Source organism: Lissotriton vulgaris, chromosome 12 (genome assembly GCF_964263255.1).
Source record: "Lissotriton vulgaris chromosome 12, aLisVul1.2, whole genome shotgun sequence".
Classification (NCBI taxonomy): Eukaryota; Metazoa; Chordata; class Amphibia; order Caudata; family Salamandridae; genus Lissotriton; species Lissotriton vulgaris.
The window spans coordinates 250,293,082-250,314,976 of NC_141700.1; the positions used below are offsets into that span (position 1 = coordinate 250,293,082).

General features: G+C 43.6%; 1 protein-coding gene across 3 annotated transcripts in view; it reads left to right on the forward strand.

The window, feature by feature from the left end:
- The window catches only part of ELMO3 (engulfment and cell motility 3), a 254,101-nt gene that overhangs the window by 156,576 nt on the left and 75,630 nt on the right, over positions 1–21,895 (forward strand). For all 3 annotated transcript variants that reach the window (XM_086947764.1, XM_086947765.1, XM_086947766.1), the window contains one exon: positions 6,224–6,346. In XM_086947764.1, the coding sequence (XP_086803890.1) occupies positions 6,224–6,346 (123 nt within the window). The remainder of the gene's footprint in view (positions 1–6,223; positions 6,347–21,895) is intronic.

A 21,895-nucleotide genomic window follows, 5' to 3' on the forward strand; every position in this document is an offset into this window, starting at 1 on the left:
AAGTCTGGTTTGTTTACCATTCATCCTTTCACATTATACATGCATAGGTTCTGGTGATTTTGCTTGCCTCACGGCTATCGTCCTTACAGAGGTCACTAACTAGAAAGCTTGGCATGACAGGCAAACTGGGAAAGACATCCCTTTGAAATCTACATCTAAATACACAAGTCTGCATATAAAAGCAGGAAGGAAGAACAGTTTTAATTCAGATGTTTAGTTGCAGTGTTTAGCCACTGGTGTGCGGGGGGTGGATGGTCTTCGTGTCAACGCACATCATTAATTTGGCTGCTGATGCACATTACTTAGGGGGACCTTGATCATCATTATGGGTTGGGGTCTTTGATATTGTTAAAGCCTGGGACCATGATTTCTAGTTTGCAGAGCCATTAATAATTCTTACAGCCTAGGATCATGATGTATTTATTATGTTGTACCATTGATGCTTGTTAGAGCACAGGGCTATTTTGCACATATTTGTGTAAGGCCCTGTGATGACCTTTACGGCCCAAGGCCATGCTATATATGTACTGTGTGGGCCCACCGATGCTTGTTACAAACCTATGTATGGCATTTAAGCTCTTAAGGGGATTTTAGTGCCCCAATGATATCTGTAAGCGGTCATGCAAATAGTGTGCTAATATGTGTTCAGCTAGTCCTTCTGTGCTATGATCAAGACAGCCAGTGTGTGCCATAATGAGCAGGGCACAACCTGGTAGATGCCTGGATGAGACAGTGTGGTAGAAATCATGCTATAATCAAGCTCTTAATGTGCCTTGAATCAGGGTCGAGTCAGAAGGCCATTTGTTGTGATCGTTTCAGACAGATATTGTGAAAGTTAATATGCTAGCAACCCTGCCCCATCAGACAGTGTGCCAGTAATCATGTACTGTCACTCTGTTATTGTACCAGTAAATATGCCTTCATTAGTCAGTCGTGGTGCCTCTTCAGCATTGAATGGCTGATGGCTGGCGAGTGCGAACTGATTTTTTTTTAGATGGAGATATCAAAATAACTTGTGTTTTCAATCAATGTTTGTTAATCCAATTAAATTGAATAAAAGGAATCTAATTGTGAGTCATGTCATGAAAGGGGAACAGAATCCCGTGCAATCTTCAAGTGTAGTATGTTGCATGGCGCAAGGTGCCCTTTCAAAAGTAATCCCACAATCTGGTCTGGGGCTGCGTCAAAACTGGTGCAGGATGGCAAGATGTAGCTGAGGGCTGGTTTGGAAGCAGCTGGTTAGGAGTTAGCAGTGGTTGGCATAACAGGGTGACCTCAGATTTAACCTTGCTAAGATTGTGCCAGGAGCAGGAACAGTGACGCTTACAAAAAGTATGCATTAAGATTCAGAAAATAGTGTACTGTCAGGTAATGCATCCAGAGGCAATCGAAACATGAAGTAGTACAAATGGACTTGGAGTTACAAAGACAAATGTAGAGACATTTGAAGATATGCTACCTGTAGGAATGAAACTCCATGCATATTACAAATACTTAAAATAGGATCTGTGGTAAATATGAGAGAGACTGGTATTTCAGCACATTATCTGAACACCTCTCAACTCGATATTCTGGGCCAATATTGGATGATATTTGACAAAACGGAACATGAAAGGCAGCCAAAAGATGGCGGTTCTCAGGTAAGTTTCAGAAGAACAGATGGAGGTAGAAGGGAGTGCATGCGCGGTGGAGCTTTACTATCTTCATTGGGATGATAATGGCCAAATAAGTCCCCTAGATCTTGATGAGAGTTTTGGGAGGTGATCGTATTTCATGTTGCAACCCTATTCAGTCACTGGCAGGCGATAGGGGGAAACAATCATGGTCCCTAGAACTTGGTGTCAACGAATGCCCAATCTCAATCTCTCTGAAGCACTCTGCTTTTCTTGTGTCCACAAAAGTTTGGCTAGGCCTTTGAAGTATGGTGTAATTCCACTCCCATACTCCAGTTAAATAACAGTTGCAAAATATATATGGTGCCTGGTAATGTGATCTGGGTGCCAACTTGCATGGTTGGTTGGCCGGCCATGCAAATTCTACCAAAAATCGTCCTAAAGCCCATCGAAAGGTATCTCAGCCAAACAAGGTGGAGTCTGGCGTTTTAAACAGGCACAGCCTCAGTGGTTCTGCTTAATGTGACACTAAAGATCATCAGGACATGTGTGAGGGCCTCCTCCAGAGCCAACAGCAGTTCAATAAGAAAACTTGGGAAAGCTACAGGACTTATTCTCTTCTTGCCATAGGCTTGATGGGGAACAGAGATTTATTGTTCCTCAGGTCACACTTTTGACACACACCAAGGTCACAGGCTCTAATCCTAATTCCACAGTTTAAAGAGCAGAATCTCCAGGTGCAAGCTAAATAACTATTGAACCAGAGCCCTTCCCTGAAGCTGTGCATGCATTCCTTTTGCCTTTTTGGCTCAGGTTGTTAGCTCTTGCCTTCTCAATACTCCTGGCATACATCTGGACATTGCATGTCAGTGCTTTCAGCAGATTCTTCAAGCTTGGTCAGTGGGCACAGAGTTCTGTTTCTTGCACACACTCGCTCAGTTGTCCTAGTGCATCTTTTAATGAGGTTTAAAGTGTTATTAACTTTTGATTTTGTAGTACAGTTTATGGGGAACTGGCAGGAAGTCCTTGGTCCCTCAGGATCGCAAACCAGAGGAGAAATCTAGTAAATCGGGTTGCTGTTAAGTATTTCATGCTCGAGGTGTGGTACAGAAAGAATGACAGTGGACAGAGCTGATTGAAACTGTACTCCACGTCACATGCCAGCAATGTAGTAAACCTCAAGGCGATTTCCAACAGACAGCACTAGCAGTTGCTGCCAGAAGAGTGCTATGTCCAAAGGGATAGAGTCTTGTGTAGGCAATTTTCATTTTGCGCACATACTGATAGTATTTTTGCTGGGATCCAATCATGCTATACACAGGCCCATAAACAGTAATCTAACCCATTACAAGCTGGACCATGAGGGCCCATGAAGGAGTGCGGAATTGGCAGGTATTCAGTAACTCCGGCTCCTATTTTCCAGGTATTTCTTTATTTTGACCCACACTTTCACGTGGAGTTTTGACTGCTTCCAGCAATTGAAAAGTTTGGGTGAATGTAAACAGATCATAATTCTCATGGGAGCATTACCTGATCTTACATCCCCACTGGAAGGAAGTGGCCACTTGTAATGAGTATCTCAGTGTGCAAGTCAATGGTGACTAACAGTCTGGCAATTAGTATCCAAGTGAGGCCAAGTTCATATTTTCTGTAACCAGTTATGGTGCCAATTGGTCTCAAGGTTATTCAATAGGACAAATGTAGTGGTGGATTGGTACCCGCTATACCATCTTGTGAGTGTACCTTTTTTTCGGGCCAAAATCTCAGAAGTTACTGGGCACAGTTTAAATTTCTAGCAGCCTGACCGTTCAAAGGACTGGGGGCAGCCACTGTGGCCTAAGGCTTCATCAGTTCCCTTGTGTGAAATATAATTTTGTGTTATAGATGCTTTCAGGAACATAAGGGCTAATGTGATGGTTGAAATGATTCTGGAATCAGGATGACTATCTCCAGTCTACAATACCAGACCCCACACTAGGGGGTGAAGGTTCAGAATCTCAATGTCCAACTGGGTCCTGCACAAGCAGAAAGAGGCACCTAAACTATGTGGAATGGGTTGGGCATGACGCAGACCCACCAATGATATAGCCTGAGATGGATATGCAGATTCACACTACAGGAGGTGTCTCTGTCTTTGTTTCTCTGGCCACATCATCTAGGGGAAACGGCGGCCCTGATCCTCCTCGACCTCTCAGCAGCATTTGACTCCGTGTCCCACCACACCCTTATCAAGAGACTCCTCCACATCAGAATTCAAGGAGACTACCTCTGATGGATCGCCTCCTTTCTCACCGGAAGAACCCAGAGAATCCGCCTTCCTCCCTACAACTCCAAACACATGAGCATCATCTGCGGCGTCCCTCAAGGCACATTCCTCAGACCCACCCTTTTCAACACCTACATGGCAGACATCCACAGAACCCACAGACTTGACATTATTTCCTACGCCAACTACACCCAGCTCATCCTCTCTCTATCAGAAGAACCCCCCACTACAATAGCCAACTTCCACTGAAGTATAATATCGCCGATTTGTGAAAGACAACTGGCTGAAACTCAACACAGACAAAACGGAAGCACTAATCTTTGGAAACAACACCTCACCATGGAACAACTCCTCACCATGGAACAACTCCAGGTGGCCCTCAGAACTAGGTCCCTCACCAACACCAAAAGACCGTGCCCGCAATCTCTGCGTCATACTGGACAGCAAGCTAACAATTAAAAAACAGATCAACGCAGTCTCCTCGGCCTGCTTCCTTGCTCTTCATTTGATACAGCATATCAATGGAATGCTGCCAATCACACACACATACCACATGCTATTCACACCTCTCATAGTTAAGATAGTCAAGAGATCCTAGTTATGGGAGACTAAATGTGCCTTTACTGGGGTGCAGGTAAAAAGTTCTGTGGCTATGGACATGCTGTGGCCACTGCATCACTTCATAGCCTCGGAAGGTTGTTCTTTAGCCACCGTCACTCATGTTAAAGTTTTACCTTTGGGGAACCGTCAGGTCTTCTTGTGAACAGACGTATATTTCCAGTGTACTTACAGATGTTAAGTTCATCGGAGGAAAAAAAATGGCAAACCAAAAGTTGGGCAGGGTTGTACAGATTTTGCAAGAGATCAAAGGACGTACGTCCAAGTCCATCTGTACAATCCAAAATGGGGAGACTGATGACAATGAAGAGTAGGCCAATTTTACCTACATCCTTGGAACAAGGGTCGACTGACAATCTAGGAATATTCAGTTCAGTCCCGCATACCTAGTATAGTTCACTCTCCTGGAGTGTGGGTCTGTATTACACACCCTCAGAGCTACTGGTACCCTTGGTATCGGTAACTCCAGGGTGTGAATATAGCGGGCACTTCCCAGTGCCACTTATCATGAGGGCATGAGTCTCCGGGCACCCTGAAACTATACCATTGACTTTACTTGTGTGGGAGCCTTGTTGCTTTGGTAGTGTGTTTTTGCGACATGCATTCTTGCCATTTTTCAAACTTTGGAAATCAGCATTAGGCCCATTGTCCGGTCTTAAAGCCAGATATCATTGAAACAGAATGTCAGTCGTTTTATAGCAAGATTGCTACATTGACATTATTTTTGTGTGGCACCTTTGTTCCTTTGATTAACACTTTGTAATTGAAATATTAGAGAGAAACTAGAGACCCATGACTGCCGTTGATTTTAGTGTGGCCCTGTAGGAAATATGAGCAATGTTATAGTAAAGCAAGTACCTTGCGCTTAAAATCTGTATAGATGTCTAGGCTGTATCTTGGGCCCAAAGGGTGCTAGCACCTCTGCTTTTCAACACATATCATATTTCTAGACCCTTTGATATTTACCAGTAAATAAAAGTCCTAGTCTTCTTTCATGTTTTTGTGCTGATTGGCCCTTTTGCTTATTGACTGTTAGTTACTGTCATGCTTTATATATAATATGTATCCCCTCCAAGCGTAAGTGTTGACTGCTTGACTTTACTATCTCAGGGAAATAGAGTAAATGGCTTGTGTATTCGGATTGCAAGCGTATCAAATTGTAGGATAGCGATGGTAATCGACAATACCTAAGTTTGTTGCTATTCAATAATCAATGACTGCTCAAGTCCCAGGCCTGGGTATGCTTATGTTTCAACTTTCTCTAGGAGAGTCTTGCGCTCTACTAGAAGAAACAACACAAAAGCTGTCCCACCAGCGGAAATACGTATTTGAACAGATTGCAGGAAGCACAGACCGTTTAAACAGATTTAGGGGAACAGAATATGTGTTGGGATAGGGGTTATAGGCGAGTAACTCATCACTAAACGTGTGGTACCAGAATATTGTCAGACATGAATATTGTGTCCACTATGGAAAAAGCACAGGGAGACTCAGAAATACAACAAAAGAGGCCGAATGTTACTGCGGACTGCAAAGTTCTGAGACTTTATTCTCAGAAATGTTCACTGGCAATCCACGAGGGCCAGATCCAGTTGGTGATTAACCTGCCAATGTTGCATGTGTCAGACCCCTCACTCGATACCCATTTTAGGAGGACCCTGTGACCTGTTTTATTGATCCAGCGGAATGATAAAGTAAGTCTGACATTGATCTGATTCTTTTTCAGAACATTATCCACAGCTCGGCATCCCTCGGAGATGAGATGGCCCATCACCTGTATGTCCTGCAGTCATTGAGTTTGAACGTCATGGACACCCGGATGAGGACTTCAATGGACCCATACAGCCAGGTGGGACTCTGCTCAGGAAGAATTGCACACATGAAGTTAGTGGATAGGGAGATTCTTGCATGGTAATCATATCATGCACGGCTCTTGTTGATGTTTGAGCATTTACAGATCTTCAGAAATGAAATTCTCAATTCTACTACAGCATAAATTCCATATGTCTATTTCATAGGTTCATGTCAGTTTTTAGCTTGGGGAATCATAGTCTAGTTAACATGAATTTATTTAGGGCCTCATCTCTTTTGTTGGCCACATCTTCTGGCATGCTGTACACAACATTGCACCATCTGATATGTTTTTATTCCTGCAGTTATAATTGAATCTGCTGAACCAAAATCAATTTGAGGGGGGATGATTGTTATGTGTTTTTGGTCACTGTCCTTAAAGAAGTAATGTACTGGCAGAATGCTAAAGCAAAGCTGCTTGTGCAACATTGCTTTGTAGACACCATAATCAGTTTGTAAGCAGATCAAAGTTTCCTTAAGGGAACAGGAGAACACAGGCTTTATAGAGAGCATTACACACTTTGTTTTTCCTTTCACCACGGATCCCTGCTAAGCTTGTCACAAAGGAGTATCACATGAACTAAGCTCATAGTGTGTAGAGGGGTAGGCTCACCCCATGCTAGGGATTAGTTTATGATGTGCTAGAAATCAGGTCACATGCAAGGAATGTTTTCATACTAAAGACTAGCCATTTGTTTTCTAACCCGGTTTCTCCAGGTAGCTCACCAATCCACCATGCGCTACTGAAAGTAAATGTCTCTAAAACAGTATTTCTTGCAATGCATATGCACAAGCAGAGTCATCAGAAAATAATATATACTTACCCTTGTGTAAATGTGGAATATCCAGAGGCTGAGGATAATTTAATTTTCTTTGTGTCCAATAAATATGCCATGACATGTTGTCATAAATGACCTAATCAAAAAAATGCGTGGGGGGTCAAAGGGAAATATTTAACGACCTGTCAACTCACTCCCTTACTGTCATACTAGTGATACACAAAAGAGAAGACCAGGTCAAGGTGGTGTTCAGCTATACTAGTGTCTAAGAGGCAGGGAGGTCATGCGTGAAAAATTGAGTCACAAATGGCTTCAGAAAAATCCCATCAGACCACCCTTACGGCGGAGTTTCATCATGTGGGAGTTTGGTCGAATGATCCAAATTTAGAGGAAGAAAATGAGTGGTGACCTGCCTTACCACTCATTTTCTTCCTCTAAATTAATATAAACTTGCTTTTATACTGCCAAAAATGTTTTTTGCTGTGATGACTTGAATTAGATGCATCTGAACTTGTATGCTTTTCTTGAGGGAGTCCTCATGTGTAGGGTGGTGACGGGAGGCCGGTGGCTGCGGAGCATTGCACCCCCTGTGTTTTGATGAAGCAGGACTAGCTGTTACTCTTGAAAGCTGTCATAGAACCCTACTGTTGTTCCCTGGTGCACTCACAACAAACTAAGAACAAAAGATCTACAGTGGCAAATTCCATGGAGAGAAGTAGTGGGAGCATAGACAGGATATGAAGGTAGTTCCAGTACATTGGCACAACTTCAGGACTTATTGCAGCTTCTTAGGAAGCTCTAATCCCATGAAGATGTAACAGGTCACCAGAAGGAAAGATGAGAACCTCACTGCGCTTACAATTATACATTGGCATTACAAAAGATTTTGTGCTAGCAGTGGTTTAGTTTTTACTCTCAGATAATTTACAGATAGCATAGGGGTCACTAGGAGTATTATCTGTCAACCTGTGACGTATATGTGACCAGATAGTCACATTCTGTTTCAGATTAATTGTTTTTAACCTAGTGCTTTTAGCTGCACTTTTGCTGTTTCACGTGCTCTGAAGAACGTGTTATTTTCTCTTCATTTAATGGTACTCAGGTTACTGAATCAAATTTGTGACCTGCTGTTTGCTGCTTTCTCAGCGGTGAGTGATTATATGACTCAGCCATCTTCCCACCTAAGTTCTGAATCCTTTCCTCCAAAGTGAATCACGCCTGCATAGACACATGGACTTGAGGTGAAAGAGTCTCTGCAGTGGTCCTGTGATGCCACATCATCACCCTGATTGCTCCGCTGCCTGGTTGCCAGGCAGATAGGCCTCTGCACTGGAAGCCGTGCAGCTGGTGCAAGGCTGAAGCAATCACAGGATTCAGAAAAGGGACTTGTAGATGGGTGAGATAGGAAGTGTAGTAGGAGAAGGAGAGATGAAGAAAGGAGAAGAGACAAAGAAGAAAGGAGCAGAAGTGATAAGAAAGAAGAGGTAGATTAAGAAAGTGTAATGAAATGATCAGTAAAATAGAGTGAGCTTAACATGAGGAAGAGCATGTTAGTGTTTAGAGAGGAAGAGACGGGCTGTAAGAATAATTATGCTAGATAACGCGGCGGGGCATTAAAAAAGAATAGTGTTTAATTTGTGATGGTGGTGGGCACCAGTATTAAGTTTGTAGGCCAGGATTTATTTTCTGTCATCAGACTGACTCAGAGCAAGAAAGAAACCGTTATTGGCAAAGCCAGTAAGTTTCGCCACTATAATGAGAGTACCAAGATATTGGTTTTGCCTATGCTTGTAAAGCATTGTTTTAAACAGCAAAAGGAAAAATGCATTTCAGAAACCTGGAGGAAAGGTTTCTTGTAGTATCTCAAAACTGTAATCTGAATTCATTCTTTTTAATTTTCATAAATGACATGGTTTATTTTCACCGGAATTTAACAGGATTACAAAAGTTTAAAAGAATGCCTGCCAAGGCCTAATTTACTTACCACAGAACTGAAACTTGCTCCAACCATTTGGTCCTCTACAGTAGTACAGGGAGCAGTTTTACTGGCTTGTAGTGGCAGAAACATCTCCTTTTCAATCATTCTGATTACTTCATCTGCTTCAAACAAAATCTGAGTGCATAAGCCAGCCCTCTTCTTTTGTCATAAAAGCCTTTTCTGTGTTAAAGCCTGAGCATTTGTGCAATACGTGGAACGCAGGAGATAAAAATAAGTTAACTTATGCATTTCTAATCATACCCTGTCAACAATGAATCTGTTGCTGTGCTTTTAGAGACACACTGAGAGGGGTGGAAAGCAACACAGAGGGTGGAGGCGTATTTAACCCCTTGCATGCTGCCGCGATTTTGCGCCTGTGCGGCACATTCCGATCGCGGGTGCGGTCGTGCCGGCCGGGAGCCATCATCAGCACACGAGCACTGTGTGCCATGACGGCTCCCGGCCGTCATCAGCATGCGAGGGGTTAAGAGAGCAAGCAAATGAGAGTGACAATAAAGCCAACTAGGGGTAAGCAAAGGGCGGCTCTAAGCCGACTGTAAGTGTTTGGTATGGTCCAGCTAAAAGCTGTGTCATAGGTGAGACCTACATAGGGAGAAAGAAGGAGGAAGGGAAACATAGAAATCAGTAGTGGTGGAAGGAAAGGTGTGGATGAAGAGGAAGCTAGGTAGATAGCAATATATACAAACAGTATATCAATCAAAGCGAGAATTAGAAGTGTGAGAGGAAGGGTTATTAGCAAAGGAGGAGATTACTAGAACTGAGATAAGCAAATAAGAATTGCCTTGGACACAGTCAAATGCATAGAGGAACAGCAAATACTGACAGCTTCGCAAGAGACAGATAAGCACGCTAATGAAGCACAATGACTGGCAGCAGCACCATCTATAACATCAATGAATTATCACTGCATTGTGGAGGGCCATAACTGTCTCAAGCCTTTTTCACTCATTCACTCACAGGCGCAAGTTTGATATTACAATAATTACTTGTAAACACATCGCTAATGAATCTAAATGCTGTTCAATAAAGGGATAGAAATATTTATGAATGAAACACTTAATTTCAATAGAAGATCATCCTATCCTAGCAACATTTGGTAGGTTTTTATAGTTGGGTTTTTACTACTATGATTCCATATATGGAGAATGATCACTGTGTCATGGTAGGCGTCTCTGTGGTTTTTAGTTTAGAGTTTTTCAGTGGTATGCGTTGAGGGTGACCGTTTAATGATAAGCTATATATATTTGTGTGCACTGTAAATGCCATATGTCCTTTTTGACCAACTTGCATGGGTACAGTACTCATACATGTATGAAAATGATTTACAAATCAGAATCTTCTGTAAGGATTGAATGCATGCAAGCTAAATCATAGAGAAATGCAAATCAAACAGACCGGGAGAAATCAAGGAAACAGAATATTCGAGGCATATGTGGCTGCAGATACACATGCCTTGCATACTTCTGCCGTCTAGTGCTGAGTCCAGATGTGTGTAAGTGCATAGACTTCATTGTTAGATTATTTTCTTTTGTCATCGGGTTTGGACGTGTATTACTGCTCTCCGGTTCAAGACCATTTTGGACTCCTTTGGATCATGATTAACCCTTACCCTCACTGATATTGTTATCGAATGTGAATGGACACTGTTCTGTTTCTGCCAGAGATGCCTGCTAAGTACCTGCTGACGACCTACACCAGTTCTGCAACCTGTGCTTGTCTCCCGACCACATGAAAGAGGCCTGTGAGGCCTGTTGTTAGTTTCGGTAGAAGAAAACTTTACGAAACAGAAGGGCACGTTGCAGGGTGATGCAGCGGAGAGATATCAACAATACGCCCAACATCATCGTACACCAAGATGTCGAGTGGAGGGACTCCACGAGGCCTCTGAGTGCGAAGATGAGGCTTTTTCTGTTGAAGACTCCAACTTCAATTTAGAAATCAACCTCCAGATGCAGAGCCTTCCACCAGATCAGTGTACTGTGAATACTGACGTCCCCGTCCTGCCACTAAGAAAACATTCAACTCCGACCGAACATAAGGCTCCTGGGCCACCACTGCAAGCAGGCCATGGTCAGCACCAAAATTCCGAGTTGGATGCCCCACCCTCAGGCTCAGCACCAGAACTCCATCCAAAGCCCACCACTTCGGTACCGAGCTGACCAGCATCATCTTCAGCACCGACCACTTCGGCCCTAAAACACAAATCCATCTCGGCTTCGAATATTTCTAGACCGGCACCAAGATCTGACCCTGGTCCTTCAGTGGAACCAATTCTCCACAAGATGCAGGAGAAACTTGATGCCCGCCAGAGGCAAATTCAAATACAGCCTCACTCTGGGTGCATTCTGTCCAAAACTGTGGTACCTGCACTACCTCCATCCAAGTGCCAACTTTCCTTCGGAGAGGCTATTAATCTGCTGGTCGAACCCAAAAAGAAGTCTGACAAGGCCACCAGTCGCTTGCACCCTCCTACACCATTTTCTACTCCACCTCTGCCACCATCACCCTTTATTCCCTGCATCCACCACCTTCAACATTCTCCCCCTTATTCTAACTGTGATCCATTAGGCATCACTCTTCAGGGGTCCTCACATTCATTTCCAGGTGGGAATGGGACAGGGGATTATCACTCCAAGGGTCGATAAATTTAAAAAAACAAAGCCTTATCCTCTGACCCTAGTTATATCAGAAGGCAAATTCCACCGGACTCTCTTGTCTCCTACAACTGTCAGAGGGCTAATTCCCAGGCTGCCAGAGATGCTCCACCTTCTGATAAGGAGTTTATTGATGCCTCTGGCAAAAGAGTAGCAACGCAGTCCGCCAATCACTGACATATTGCTAAAACCATGGGGTTTTTGTCCAGATACTATTTTGCCTACTTGGATAAAATGGACGAGCTCCTCCAGCCCATCCCAGAGAAGCATAAAAAGAGAGAACAAGAGCTTGTAGCTAAGGGAAGGCTTATTTCTAATGTCTCCATTAGGTGCTTCCTTGATTCTGAAGACACTGCTGCCAGGGGCATTTACACTAGCGTTTTGTTGCATCACCATGTCTGGCTGCACATATCTGGCTTTAAGCTAGAGGTTCAACAACGCCTGTTAAATGTCCCCTTTGATAAGGAATAACTTTTTGACCCACAAGTTGACCAGGATCTTGAGAAGATGAAAAAGAACACAAAAGTTGCAAAGTCAATGGGTACATTACAAACACTGCATCCCTTTCATCACTCCTCCTTCAGGGTGGGCTCAAAAACAACATCTTCGATACCAGTTCCTCATACCACCGAGGTCAGAGTCATCACTCCTCTCCCAAAGGCTATCACACGGGCAATAACTCTAAGAGTAGAGGCAGAGGCAGAGGTGCTTCCACATGTGGTGCTGCACCCAGCACAAAGCAGTGAGAGTCATCACTCCTCTCCCTAAGGCTATCACACAGGCAGTAACTCTAAGGGTAGAGGCAGAGGTGCTTCCACATGTGGTGCTGCACCCAGCATAAAGCAGTGACTATTCTCCTTCCCCCGATCCTTTGGGGGACGATTGCAACAGTTTCTCCCCACTCAGTGGGTGTTGGACATTATCCAACATGGTTATTGTCTGAAGCTCATCACCACACCTCCAAACATTCTATCTCACACTCACAGGTTCTCTCTGGAACACCAAACATTACTCAACCAGGAAGTTCAAGCTCTTCTACTCAGAGGAGCCATAGATTCCATCCCTCTTCAACATCAAGGGTCAGGGGTATAATCCTTGTAATTCCTAATCCCCAAAAAGGAAGGATCTTTGTGGCCAATCTATGATCTAGGGCCCTTAAATTATTACATCCTGTCAGAGGATATCCATATGGTCACTCTCCAAGAAATGATCCCACTTTTAAGCGAGGTGACTTTCTGTCAGCCCTAGACTTACAGGACGCCTGATACCACAATCAAATATATTTGGCACATCGCAAATACTTAAGATTTGTGATAACAAACAAACATTACCAGTTCAAAGTTCTCCCATTTGTAGTGACTACTGCACCTCGAGTGTTCACCAAATGCCTAGCAGTAGTTGTAGCATGTTTTCGTACACAAAACATCCATGTCTTCCCATATCTCGACGACTGGCTTCACAAAGCCAGCACTCTTCGTCTGTGCCAACAACACACTCAAACAACTATAGACCTGCTTTATCAGTTAGGTTTCACCATCAATTTCCCAAAATCTCATCTTTAAAAAATAAAATTATAATTTTTATTGAATAATTAAAACAGTACCTTAGTTACAAGTTAGCATAAGGAAAAAAAGTAACAGCCCTAACATACCTGGTGACTTGCTTGCGTGTTCCCTGGTCCACAGCGGTTGCTACCGATAGAGTGGAGGGAACGTTGCGCACACTGGAAGCACCAGGGGGAACTTCCGACAGGGGCACACTCGAGGTGAGTGCTCTAGTGTTTGAGCAGGACCTATAAAATTAGGATGCCTGCCTTAACTCGCAGCGGACGTGCCGGAGGCGCGCCAAAGGCACGCCCGTCCGCAGCCGTCTGGGGCCGGGGGCCAGACTCCCTGGCCAATTTCTGACATACTCAAAAGCGACGCTGCTCGCTCTCATTCTCACTCCTCCACGATGATGAGGTAGACATCCTAGCCCTCACTGAAACCTGGCTTGAGGACTCTTCCGCTCTAGACATTATTGCCTCACTTCCAGAGAACTATGATGTTCTTTGGCACAATAGACAAGGAACCACTCAAGGAGGGGAAGTGGCCATTTTCTTCAACAAACGGCTACCGGTTACAAAAGTAGTGGCTGAAAGCATTGACCAAGCTGACATTGTAGGAGTCAAAATTTCACTCAAATCTTCATGCTTCCTAATGGCAGTAGCCTACAGCCCCCCAAGGTCAACCCCCAGTTTTAACAAACTGTTCCTGGAAATGATCACCGATCTGTGCTCTCGCTACAAAAGGCTCCTCATCACGGGAGACTTCAACTATCACTGGGACACCGCCCTGAAGGAATCTCATGCTAGGCAATTCGAAATAGGTATGGAAGCAATGGGGCTACATCAGCTCGTAGATGCCCCCACCCACCAGAAAGGGTACATCCTCGACCTAATCTGGACCTCACAACCCTGGGCTAGCCTAACCGAGATTAGTCCCTGTACTTGTCGGGCCATGCACTCCTAAAATGCTGGGCCCCTTTGGACTGCGTAATACCTCAACCACCCTTAGACTGGATCAGGGTGCGCAACTGGAAGCAAATCGATGCCACCAACCTTGCAGAAGCCCTACTTAGCTCACCCCAGGCCCCGCACTCAATGCAGAAAGCTTGGACCTAGAAAGCGAAACCCTGACAAACACCCTGGGCCAAGCCCTAGATAAGATAGAGCCAGAGAATACAATTATAGCTAGAAACAAAGGGAAGGGAGCACCCTGGTTTAATGACTCTCTAAGAACCCAAAAACAAAGCCTCCGCCAGGCCGAACGGAAATTGCAGAAAACCTATGAACCAGAACAGCTGGCATTCTACAAAAAGTCTATAATTGACAGGAAGGCGGAACACTACGAGGCAAGGATTTCCGCAGCCTTAAACAAACAGAAAGAGACTTTTAAAATACTGAGAGAACTTAGCCAAAAAACAGAAGCTAACGTCACCAATGTCTCTTTAGACTGTAATTCCTTCCGGTCCTATTTTCTGCAAAAAGTCAAAGACATTATTTCTGAGATTGACAACACCCCAATCAACTAAAATGAGCCAGCCGACTTTCAGGCACCCCACCCCACCCCACCGGACATCAACTTTCGGCTTTCCCCCCACTGGACCACAGCTCATTGCCTCAATTAATGAATGGCACTAAATCAGGTTCCCCGGCGGACCTTAGCCCCCAAGGATCTTCCAGCTAGCTGCACCAGGTTTGGAACACCAGATACTTGCTCTATTAACCCCTTCGATGCTCATGACGGAACGGTTCAGTCATGAGCATCGGTTGAGCTGTGCTCATGACGGAACTGTTCCGTCATGACCACGCCCGTTTTCGTTAGGGCTCAGCACCGGCGGTAAATCTTACTCGCACGGATGTGGTTAAACCGCTCATTGGAGACCGGTTACCTGCCCTCAAACCTAAAGGAAGCATGAGTAACCCCCCCTCCTAAAAAAATCTGAAGCAGACGCCACTAACCCAAAGAACTATTGGCCGATCTCCCAAATTCCCTTCCTGACTAAAGTGATTGAACAACATTCTGAAAAACACTCTCACTCTTCTTGGAGGATCATCAACTCTTACAAATGCAACAAGCAGGGTTCAGCACCGAACTTGTGATGCTCTCGGTCCTTGACGACCTAAGAATTATGGCTGTTAAAAAACAACTGAGCGCCCTGATTTTATTAGATCCATCAGCGGCGTTCGACACAGTCACTCCCAACTTCTAGACCGCCTAACAACCCTGGGTCTTCAAGGTTCGGCCCATCGTTGCTTAGTTCCTTCCTCACTGGAAGATCCCAAAAGATTCAGCTGGGGGAACAGGTATCGAACAGGGGAGCCCTTACCTGTGGTATCCCACAGGGATCCGCCCTATCCCCACTCCTGTTTAACATCTACCTACAACCCCTGGTAACAGCCCTGGCCCACATGGACTGCTGTGTCTTCAACTATACTGATGACACCCAGCTCATTCTTCAGATTGACAACACCGCCCGCGCCCAAGAAACGGCGCAAAACATTCTCAGATTCACCATAAACTGGATTACCAAAAGTTCCCTGAATATCAACCCGGAGAAAACTGAAATCCTTGTGATTCCCACAAAAAACAATCCATGGAATGACTGCTTTTGGCCCCAGGAGTTGGGCACCACTCCCTCCCCCGCCGTAAAAAGCCTAGGTATTAAACTAGACCAAGAGCTTTCCATGACCAACCAAATAACCACTGTGCTAGGCACCTGCACAGGACTCCTAAGACAACTACGAAAACTGCCCCCCTGCTCTCCTCTTCCTTCCTACAAATGATCGTCCAAGCCACAATTCTTTCCAGGCTGGACTACGGAAATGCGCTATACCTTTGTCTGCCTCAAAAACCCATTAAAAAACTTCAGGTGGTGCAAAATGATGCAGCCATGCTGATCTTTAGGCTGCCCAGACGAGCCCATGCCTCCCCTCTGCTCAACAAACTTCACCGGTTTCCTATCAGGCAAAGAGTGAAGTTTAAAGGCCTTTGCATTGCCCACAAAGCGATCTATGGCAAAGCCCCAGCATACATAAAGGAACGCCTGAAAAGACCTACGTACCAGGGCGCTCGCTTCAGGCAGCTGAGGCACGCAAGCTGGCGACCCGCAGATGCACCCTGGCATCAAAAGGGGGGGAGAACATTCTCTGTCATACTCCCTAAACTCTGGAATCAGCTGCCAGACCACCTAAGCAAAGAACCTGTGCTCATAAGAGAAATATAACAGGAAATATATAGCCTTGTGCAAAAAATATGACCGGAAATAATTAGCCTTTTGCACAAAAATCTCATCTTCAGCCCGTACAGATTCAACCGTATCTGGGGGCTATCCTAAACACAAAGGTGGGATTAGCCTATCCCAATACAATAATAATCCAAAATTTCCAAACGCTAATACCACAGTTCCAAGCCAAACAACAATAGACATAAGGAACCATCATGCACCTACTGGCAATGATGGGATCATGCATTTCCATAGTCCCCCAAGCTCGGTTACACATGTGCCCGCTGCAATAATGTCTAGCACAACAATGGTCTGAGTCACAAAGGTCAGTTTGAGGATCTAGTGTTGATAGACAACCGCACTCATCACTCTCTGCAGTGGTGGAACAAAAAACAACCTGCTGAAAGGGCTGCCTTTTTTTCGACCCTGTTCCCCACATCATCCTGACAGCGGATGCATCAGTGAGTGGCTGTGGTGCTCACTTACAAAATTTCACAGTCCAGGTTTTCTTAGACACCAAACACTGGGGTCTCCACATCAACTATCTAGAGCTTCAAACTGTTCACCTGGCATTGAAAACGTTACTACCTCACCTGATCAACAAGGTTGTCTTAGTCCAGATGGACAAAATGACAACCATGTACTATGTATGAGAGAGAGAGAGAGATTGAGAGGTTTTTGCACAAGATGGTAATCTCTACAGCATGGTCTTGCCATTGTCCTCTTGCACCTGTCACCCTACACATAATCATCTCCTGCCCCCCCCCCCCCTTCCCCCAGGAACCTAGATAAGCCTGGTGGCTGAGGGAAGTTGCCAATCCTGTCCTGGGCCTAAGGCTAGGAAGCCTAAAATAAAAACGCCTTGTACTGGACCTATGGAGAAAAGGATATCTGCCTGCTGTGAGAAGAGTTTGTCGGCATCCTCTAGTTGGAGTGACAAGATCTGCAAAGAAGTGCTTATGCCCAGCTGGCTGGAATGCCCTGACTGTCTTGGAAGCTAGGGGTACATGTGCTCACTATTGTTTCTCGTCTATTGAATTAGGGCCATCCTGTTTTCCTCCCCTGATCTGAGGACTCTACTCACCAGCTGATAGAGGTAGCGCTGATTCCAGAGATGTTGGAATTATCTGCTACCTTTATCAGTAAGTTTGTCAGACAAAAGTACAGTTTTTATATGATGAGCTCAGAAAAAATATATTTTAGGTGAAATTTATAAAAACGGTTACAAGCAGTCATGAACCGTAGTCATTTTTAAACAATTTCTACACAAGGTAGCTGATTATCAGTAAGGATTCGACGTATACAGTCCGCAATACATGCTTTAGAAATTGGGTTACCACCACCAAAGACTTCCTTATAAATCAGTGCTTCCAACCCCCATATGTTTTTAGAAAATCACTTTTTGGTAATAGCAGCATCTTTGCTGTGTGTGGGATGCTAGTTTGGTAAAATGAAAATTGCAGTTTATTTTCTGACCAATGATTACTCCAAAATAAGGATAATTGATGAAATATTCCATCGAGGAAGAGTGAATCATCCAGTAAAAGATTTGTTTAATATAGCTATAGGACATAATCTCGGTTTCGGATAATGTTATTTTTTAAGTATTAACCCTATTATATTCTTGCAGATGTCCGAGTTGTCTTTGTAAGACCACCAGCTTCATACAAAGAATAATCAAATCATTGGCATATGCAAGATGGCTGCCCCTGATGTCACCCAACTTTGGAGACAGGCCATCAGGTTGCTCTAGGGAATCTGGCAAATCAGCCATGCAATACAATAATAGGGTGCAATAACACACCCCTGATTCAGCCAGTGGCAGTGATAAATTGGTAGGGTAATGGGCTCTTCCATCTTCCAACTTAACTTGTACCTAAGGTGTAATGGCAGACTAAAGTGCAGATCACCCAACATAGACACCACTGAGAAGGACCTATTAAAATAATTGCAGTGTGGGTTTTTTTGTTGCTCTGATGGTGGGTTCTTTGGACTTTATAAGGTCATTGGATCTCGAATTCTAAGCATTCCATAAGCACACTGTTGTCCACTTGTATGGCAAAGGATTTGTAGGGCAGAATATATCAATTATAACTATAGTAACATTTTAGCTTTCTGTGCTGTTCTTCTCTCCTATTGACTAATCCAGATAACCCAAACTCTTTAAGTTCTCTGTTTAGCATAACTTTGGCCTGCCAGCATTTGAAAATTAGACCCATGGTGCCTTGTTGCCCCATGGGGGCGGGGGCACAAAGGGATAATTCTGTGGCACATACAGAATTTTTGGCAATTAAATCATTTTGAATAGTGCCTGCCCTACCCAATAATGTTTATATGCAAACAGCGTCCACCGTGGGACTCTTTTCAGTAAAATTTGCAACCATCTTCCATCCATTTAGGAAATCCACCATTAAATGTATTTACTCATAAACACCAAGTGGTACCTACACACTTTCGTAGTCTTTTATACAAAAGCAAGTGCAATAAATTGATCAAAAATTGCTGACAATGGTTTCTGTGGTTATTTTTTTGGATTGTTTTTCAGACATTATATATGCAGATAATAATATAGTGAATAGCATAAGTGCAGGCGACACAATACTCCAGTGTGAGAAACAAATACAAAATATACGCATAAGAGACACAAAAGCGAAATTTCAGTGGTTCTACATATTACAGAGAAAGGCACATGTGTATATCACATCACAGCATGTGAACCATGTATTAATCAAAATAACCAAGTGAAACAAATGTTGATCGCATCACGATAGCCCACACCTTGAAATTATCATTTCGGTTTTTCAGCACAGGGCCACATTCAGGTCCTATCCCCTAGCCTGAGGGATATATCAACACTTGGATGGTTATAAATTTGGCTAAGCAGGTTCTAATCTCTTCTGATCTTATGGATCGATCTGCATCTTCTGTGTAATTTATTAACTTATCTAAAGTTCTTTACTGTAACCCCCGCTAAACTGAGAGTCACTTGCAAAAAGGAAGTACATGATCATGCAGTTTGCATCAACAATAATGAGGCCTCCATAGCACAAGTGGTAAAGAACATTGAAATATAAATGCTACTGTCCAGTGACCTCTGACTCCCCCAAAGTCCAAAAAAGGCCTCGCAAAACGTTTTAGTTTTTGTTAACCATCAAATTGCATACAATAAGGTCAGTGCACAATGGTGCCTGCGCCAAAGTGCATTGTGTCAAACTCTTTAGGAGAATCAGAAATTGTGAAACTTGCCACTATGTTTTCCTCCATGCCGCCCTTCGTTAAAGCTGGTGAAAAAACATTCACCTTGAAGGCCTTAATGACCATTACACCAAGACAAAACATATTACCAACACAAAAGGTTGTACGTGGTTTTTCATTGGTCGATTGGAATCGGATATTTATTTGTGTTCGTTGATGTTTCTCATCACTAGGTTAGGTGATTTTTTTTCCTCATTTTTGACGAAGGTCTGTGCAGATCTTGGGACAAATCTGCCTCTCAGCAGGATTTACATTTGCCAACCATGCCTGAAGAAAAAAAAAAAAAGAAAAAAAAATACGGAAGCTGGTGTCGTCCTCGTGGTTGGCCAATCAATTCTCTATGAATGGTCATTACAGAGAGAGGCCCAAACAGGGCTCCTGGAAGGAACCCCTCAGGGGACTGCTGCTAAGGATTTTTACACCCTTTTCATATACAGCTGCAAAATCGTTCTCTTCTCTCAACCCTTTGATTAACAGATTACTTGGTTGGAAGACTGTAAATCAGAATGTTTTTTCCAGACTCGCATGTAAAGGCTTTAAAAACCTTTAGAAACAGGCACCAAGAAGGTGATTTTGCGTTTAATTTCCTGTATCATGAGTATTTATACAATTGAATCTTGGAGCGTGATGTATGAAATTTCCATTCGCTAAAAGTGGTCGCAAAGTGAGCATCAACTTTTTGCAAATGGGAAAGAATTTGCAAACAGACATTCATACTAATACAAAATTACAAATCCTTGTGGGTCATAATGTGACCAACCTCATCAATATTAATGAGGTTGTTCTCAAATTTGTACTATTGCATCACTGGGATGATGGGATGATGGCCTGCTGGGGTCGGCAGACCACCATGTCTGTGGTCACATTTTAAATAAAGTCAACTTTTTGTTTTAAAATGCAGCCTTAAAGAAAACGGGTTTGCTTCGGTCCTTTTTGAGAGTTGGCAGTGGTCCCGTGGAGCACCACCTACTCCTCAAGGAACTTTTTTTGTAACATTTACAAAGGGAAAGGGTCTAAGGCGTCCTCTTCCCATTTGCAAATGGGTTAACACTTTTTTCAAAGTGTCAATGAAAAGTCAATGTTTTGCGAATATCAGTCGCAAAACATTGATACATATCATCATAAATTGCCATTTGGAAGAGACATCCTAAACATGCCCCATGCAAATAGCGATTTGTTATGGGTTTCTAAACCCATTTTGCGATTTGGTAACAAAAAGCCATTTTGCGAACACAAACACTGTCGTTTTTTGAATTGCAGGCTTTGTACATCAGGCCCTCAATGTCAATTCCACTCTTTCTGGGAACCAAAGTGCAAGAGGGGCTTGGCCTCAGACGGGCAGACTAGCAAAATGCTGCTGCCTTTTATGCATTATCAAGAGAAAACAAGTTAGGAGGACCAGTCGGAAGGGCAAATGTTGATTTCCTTAAATTGATGCTCTGAATGCAGAACGAGAGAAAATGGGGCAATGGTTAGGAATGAAAGATGAATGGAAAAGTTCTTAAAGCAAGTTTATGACAAGAGGTGCTAAATTTAAGGATTGAGGGGTGGGTGGTGCTGTCCTCAAAAATGCAGCACAGAACCACTAGGCATGCTTGGCTCTGATCAGCGACGAAGGTTGGAGCCTCCTTTCAGTAGGTTGCTGTTAGTGGAGCCCGAAGGTGGGAAGTTGGTGATATGTGAATTTACTGGACGAGGACAATGAAAGGGTTGTGTCGTTTGATTAGGTTAAATATCAATGGTATATGACTAGATGGAAAGGCAAATGAATAGAAAGGAGGAACAGTGATTGCATACAGGGTGGATGTACGGGATTGTTATTAGAGTGAATTCCTGATTGCAAGGGGGAAATGGTATATGTTAGACGAGTGGTGCATTAGTTATTATTGTAGTGTTGAAGTAGAGACAGTGCTCTGATCGGTTACATTATGAAGGGAGATTTTGTGGTACCAAATCTTCAGCCAGAGAAGGAGCAGCCAACTCAAGAAGATTTGCCTCCATTAACTCTAATGTATTCTGCCAAAATGTCAGGCTCAACATTTCTCTTGAGTGTTATTTTCTCATGTAACATTGTCTAGACATGAGGAGGCCTT